Genomic DNA, 6,343 nt, shown 5'->3' with positions numbered 1-6,343 from the left:
TTGGCGGTTTTCTTCTCTTCCTCCCAACCAGTTCAATGGATAGCAGAAAAACAAGAAGCCTCGCACCCAACCTTGATTCACTGAAAAGTAAGGAGCAGCCTGCACAGCCCTCAGAAAACAAGGGCATCACATTAAAAGCTGTCAGTCCTTTCAGTCAGAAAACCCAGACTCTACCAACCATGTAGCCTAACAGAACTGCAATTATAGTGACAATGAAAAAAAAGATGCTTTTGGGGTTCCACAAAAATCAGACAAATCGTGCCTTTCACCACAGAATGAGCAAGGACACACAGTTCAGAACGTCTTCCCCACCAATTTATTGCTATGTAAGCGTCTCGCGGTCTGCTAGGTTGCGCCGAACTCGTGGCCTGTCCTCTGAACCCTCTCCAGCAGGATCGTTCTCCTCACCAGATTCCACGTAGATTGGCCAGTCATTGTCTGTGTCACTCTTCTCCTGGCTTTCGGACGAAGCCTCCACCAGGCTAAGGTTAATGGGCATCAAATCATCTTCGTCCTCTTGGATGTCTGTAACACAAGTGCAGCTCTCACAGAGCCCAAAGCGCCGCAGCCCCTGTGACAGGTGGCTCGTGAAGGTTCTTCTGCAGCCCTTGCAGATGATTGGACGATTGGATCTGTGGACCTGTGATCACAATAGACATGTGTCATGCGAAAACGGCTGAGCCATACTCTAGTGGCCCAGTGTGACTTGGACCCTGCTTGACCCCCAGTCTCACTTCTTATTTTTTTATTTATTTTATTTATTTTATTTTTGGGGGTACCAGGGATTGAACTCAGTACCCTGCATTTGCCAGGCAACCACTTATTCTACTGAGCTATCTCCCAGGCCCAAAGTTGTAGAGTTTTTTTTGGTTTGTTTGTTTTGTGACTTCTGGGTGCCTTAAGGGCAGGTCTGGTACAGATGCTGGAGCTGGGAATCAAACTGAAGTATTATGTGCCTGACTGAATTTGCCCAAGTGCTGCTTTAAACAACTGAGCTAATGGGCAAAGCTCCCCCAGCCTCACTTCTTATCCTCTTTCCCTTGCTTTCTCTGAGTCTCACCAAGGTCACTACCACTCCAAGCCACTGGCCATGCATGCAACATTTTCTCCTCCCCATCACCAGGTCCTCCCCCTTTCTAAAGCCTTTCAAGGAAGTCTCCCATGATGCTCTAGGCCATCCTAGGTTGCTCAACTATATACTCCCACCTATATGTCTTCCTTTTTGTACTTCTCACAGATTAGTGATAAAATTTACTAGGGGTAGAGGGGATCACATTGGTTCCTGGATCCTTACTGCTTGGCATCTAAAGAGTACTTAGGGTACGTAGGGCTGGTGAGATAGCTCAGTGGACTAAGTGCTTGCTTAGGCAAGCACAGGGACCGGGATTCAATTCCTGGTACCACATGCCACGCTGGCCCCGTCCCCAGGCGCACGGAGTCAGGGGTGAGGTGGCGCATGCCTGGGAAGGCTGAAAACAAGAGGATCACTACAAGTCCAAGTTGCGGGAGCCTGGCCCTAGCTCGGTCCTTTAAGTGGCTGCTTCCACAAAGCTGTCAGCCTCAGGTTGCTGGAGTTCGAACCTCACAACTCTCCCGCTGGCCAAAAGTGCCCTGAAGGCATTCGAGGAACCAAAAAAAAAAAAAAAAAAAACCTTATTCCAAGTTGCATAGCAAGATCCTGTACCAAATACATTAAAAAAAATTAAGTTTTTAAAAAAGGTACTCAGTGAACTGATCAGGACTTTTATAAAGCACACCTTGGATTGTTCCATTATTAGGAAGGTAGATCTGTTAGGCAATAGATTATCCGAATGTGTCAGCAGATGCCTGGCCCCCACTTGCTGGGGCATTGCTTATTACTCAGGAGCAGAGCTGTGCTCCCTTGAAAAGACAGCTGATCTCCTCGTGCATACAGCTCCTCCCAGGGGCAGGAGCTCCTCTGCAAAAGAACTGTCTAACGTGTGCACCCTGCGGGAACTCCAGTCAGCAGGAGCTCTGAGAATCAGTCAGAGCCTCTCTCTCTCTGAGAGTTCTAGATGAAGAGTACACACAAGAGAAGAAGAGCGGCTGTGGCGCTCTTCTTAACCCCAGATCAGGGAGGCCTCAGGAGGCTCCGGCAGGGGAGTCGAGTTCAGGACCAGCCTGAGCTACACTGCTACACCTTGTCTCAAAAAACAGGAACTGGAGAGATAGCTCAGTAGAATAAGCACTTGCCTGGCAAGCGCAGGGTCCTGAGTTCAATACCCAGTACTGAAAAAAAAAAGGGGGGGGGTAAAAAAACAGGAACAACAAAGGGGAGGATGGGACAGGGAGGAGCTCGTGCAGTCCAACCAACAATTATCACCATTCCAACAGGTGAGGAGAGTGAGGGAAGACATCTTATGATGCTGTGATTTGTATCCTTTGCCTCTGCAGTATCGGATTGTCTCTTCGCTATTTTATTGTAACACTTATTTGTATATTTTAGACATATGTCCTACCAATATTTTACCTGGTCCCATGGGGCTTTCACTTGTTTGTGGCAGTTGAGATTAAATCCAAGACCTCTGCTGTGAGCTATGTCCTTACCCCTTTTTAAAAAGAGGCCTAACTGGGCACAGTGGTACGTACCTGTGATTCCAGCACTTGGGAGGCTGAGGCAGGAGGATCACTGCAAGTTTGAGGCCAGCCTGGCTTACAAAGAGAGTCCAAGGCCAGCCTGAATTGCATAGTGAAACCCTGCCTCAAAAAAAAAAAAAAGGCCAAAAACTTATTGATTGACTGTATTTTAAGGAAGGGTCTATAGGGTGTTCAGAGTCTTACTACTAGATCAGACTCACAGTGATTCACCTGTTTACAGCCTCCTAAGAGCTGGGATTACAGGCACACACACCATGCCCAATCTCAACTGACATCTCAGCGCAACCTAGGGATGGGACTGGCACAGCAGGCCCAGGATCGAACCCCCAGCCCCTGCCCCTGCTTGCAGGTGCTTTAATCTGCTGAGCTATTTGGCTGGCCCTTTAAAAATTTTAAATGAAAATTTTTTTTTAAAATAGTCTAAGTTACTGTGTTTTTAAAAAGTTTTATTAGTATACATTTATACAATGCTCCCAGTCACCATCAGGAGTTGGAGCATGTACATAACATATCTTAATTCTCTTTCATCTGCTTTCCCTCCCCTTCCTCCCACGCCTAAACTAAAGTGCCTAGGCTGGGCGAGAACTCGTGATCTTGCGTCAGTCTCCCACAGTGCTGAGATCACAGGCTCGCAGCACTAAGTCTGGTTCAGTTTTCCTCAGTGCTGGAGACTAAACCCAAGACCTCATGTAGCCTGTTTTGCTGTTGTTGCTTTTGTAGTCCAGCTGGACTCACACTGACAGTCCTCCTGCCTCAGCTTCTCAAGAACTGAGATTACAAATACGTGCCACCATGTCCAGCGTCTAACCCCACATTCTTGGCAGCATCCACTCAAGTTCAAACTATTTTCATGTTGGGTTTTACAGATTGATTGTCTTGTTCAAAGGGGATCATAAATGCAAAATCTTAAAAAATATTTTTAAAAATGCGAAATCTTCCTAAATGGCCTGAGCATCCTATACCTGGGAGGGATTACCAGCCCACATGGAGACAGAAGCCCAGGCAACAGCTAGTTCAAGGAGACATCCTGGTGGGCTGGACCCCTCCTCACTGCCCACCAGCGGCTCTTCAGTGGCAGCGCCCCGCTGCCACCTCAGGGCACTGCAGCTGGTGGGAAGCTGGGGACGCAGCTCTCCTCGGCATCACGCCAGTGGGGGAGACCCATAAGGCCTTGTCCAGTTCCTGGTGCTTTCTGCCCTGCGAAACCATCCCTGATCAGGATCTAAACTTTCTTGACTCTTCCCTTTAGAAAGCAAGTTTGTTACTCTTTGATTTAATTTCTTCTATGGGCCACTACCCAGCTTCTTTTTGCTTCTTTTCTGTTTCTTTTTTTCTTTTCAACTTTTTACTTCATTTATTTTTTGTGTGTGGCTGGCTCAGCCCACCCTGGGGGCGAGGACTGAACCATGGTCCCTGTACTTGCCTTAAGCTGGCCTAGGCATGTGCTTTAGACCGCTGAGCTATCTCGCTGGCCCATGTTTTCTTTTCTTCTTTTTTTAAGACAGGATCTTGCTGTATACTTCAGGCTGGCCTTAAACTCACTACGTAGCCCAGGCTGGCCTTGAACTCGCAGCAATCCTCCTGCCTCAGCCTCCTAAGTGCTGGGATTACAGACATGCACCACTAGACACAGCCACTACACACACATTTTAATTTGTCAGCAGAAATGTATGCTCAGAATTCTTGGAAGATCCCCCAGCAGACAAAGAAGTGACCGACAAGTCGCCTCTACCCTCACATTAGGTAAGCTGAGGAACAGCCCCTGACCCAGGAACATGGCCAGGGAGAACGCTGTGTGCCAGGCACTTACACTCAGGGCATGGCTCCGCAGGTGCTCCTGGCGGGTGAACCTCTTGCCGCAGGTCTCGCAGGGGTAGGGCCTCTCGCCCGTGTGGGAGCGGATGTGGCGCTTGAGGATGCCCTTCTGTTTGGCAGTGTATGGGCAGAAAGGACACTTGTGGAGCTTGATGGGGACCACCAGCACATCACCTGAAGAAAGAACAAATTGATTTAGCTGTATTGTGAGCAGTGACATCCCCAGAGAGGGGATCTGGAGCTAGGGAATTCCACAGGCCAGATAGACAGGAAGACACCAATTCCACCAACAGCCAACAGCAAGAAGCTGACTGCAGTTACAGCCCTGTCTGGCTCCCACTCAGTCAGAGGGTAAAGTGGGCTTCTGTTATCATGTTACAGGGAACAACTGGAAGTAGCAGCTCTCCCATTTCTCTGCAAGTGGCTCACAGTCTGAAATACAACTTACATTACAACCACAGAACACACATGCTATTATGTGGACAGTTGGAAAAGCTTCCCAAAAACAATATTCTCCCTGGGAATGTCTATTCTGATTTCATTATAAAATGAGAAGTGAACTGGAGCATAGTGGCATATGCCTATAACCCAGCACTCGGGAGGCTGAGGCAGGAGAGACACCATGAGTTCGAGTTTTGCCTGAACAACATAGTGAGTTCAAAGCCAGCCTGAACTACACAGGGAAACCCTGTCTCAACAAAGAAAGGGAGATGAGAAATGAGACCTTGCTAGGGACTCAACTGCGTCACCACAGAATTTATTCCTCAAAGCTCTACCTCTTAATGTGACTACACTTAGGGAAACAGCCTTTAAGGAAGTAATGGAGGTTCGATGATGTCACAAAGGTGAGGCTTTCTCTACTGCTAGCACTGGGGTCTTTATAAGAGGAAAAGACATCAAGCTTGACTGATACCTGTATCTCTCCCTCAACACCTCCTCCCACTTGTCCATAAGGTTCACAGAGGAAAGGCTTCATGAGATACAATGTGGTGGTGGTTTTATGCAAACCAGGAGGAGAAACCTCAGAAAACAGCCCTGCGTGCCCCTCAATCTGTCATACTCTGTTACAACGCCTGAGATGTCTAATTTAGACCCTCTGAAATGATCTCATTACCTTTACAAGTTTGAAAGACTCCTATGCGTCAGACTGTTGGGACCAAAATTCATGCTTTTTTAGAAGTTCCTAAGACTTTCTTCTGTGAATATGTAGAAGATATTTGCTATACTGCAGGCCTTAAATTGTTTGAAACTCATATTAATTCTTTATGTCTGATTTTTCTTTCATCTCCTCCTCTTCTACCTCCTTTTCACCTCCTCCTCTCTCTCCTCTTCTTCTTCTTCCTCCTCCTCTTCCTCCTTCTCCTCTTCTTCCTACTTCTCCTTTGAGACAAGGTCTCACTATGTAGTTTTAGGTTTACCTTGAACTGACTATGTAGTCCAGTCTGGCCTCAGATATGTGGCAATCCTCCTGCCTCAGCCTTCCAAGTGGTAGAATTACAGGTATTTGCCACCACACCCAGCAACTCTATATATCCACAATCCACAAATAGTCAGGAATTCATTTAAATCTTATTCCAACTATTTTCCCCACCCTGTTCATATAACCATGAAAATGACAACACAATTTTCATGCATCTGTATAAAAGCTCTGAAGTTTTTATACAGATGAGCTGGTGGCACATACCTAAATGCTGGGTAATCCCAGCATTTAGAAGGCTGAGGCAGGGGCTGGTGAGATGGCTCAGTGGTCTAAAGCACCTACTCAGAACAAGCTTAGCAAAGCACAGGGACCGCGGTTCAATTCCCCAGCACCACAGGCCAGCCAGCCCCGCCCCCTGGTGGGCTGAGCTGGCCACACACACACACACACACACACACACACAAATAAATAAATAAATAAAATTAGAAG

The 6,343-nt window shown here is 47.3% G+C and overlaps 1 protein-coding gene across 1 annotated transcript in view; it reads right to left on the bottom strand.

Moving 5' to 3' along the window:
- Nucleotides 1-322: 322 nt before the first annotated feature.
- Zbtb8b (zinc finger and BTB domain containing 8B) overlaps nucleotides 323-6,343 on the bottom strand; it is a 17,340-nt gene continuing 11,319 nt past the window's right edge. The window contains exons 2-3 of the mRNA XM_012517313.1: nucleotides 4,430-4,608; nucleotides 323-640 (exon numbers count right to left, since the gene is read on the bottom strand). Of these exons, the coding sequence (XP_012372767.1) occupies nucleotides 323-640; nucleotides 4,430-4,608 (497 nt within the window). The remainder of the gene's footprint in view (nucleotides 641-4,429; nucleotides 4,609-6,343) is intronic.

Source organism: Octodon degus, unplaced genomic scaffold, assembly GCF_000260255.1.
Source record: "Octodon degus isolate 3935 unplaced genomic scaffold, OctDeg1.0 scaffold00163, whole genome shotgun sequence".
Lineage (NCBI taxonomy): Eukaryota > Metazoa > Chordata > Mammalia > Rodentia > Octodontidae > Octodon > Octodon degus.
This window is presented reverse-complemented; position numbering and strand designations above follow the sequence as displayed.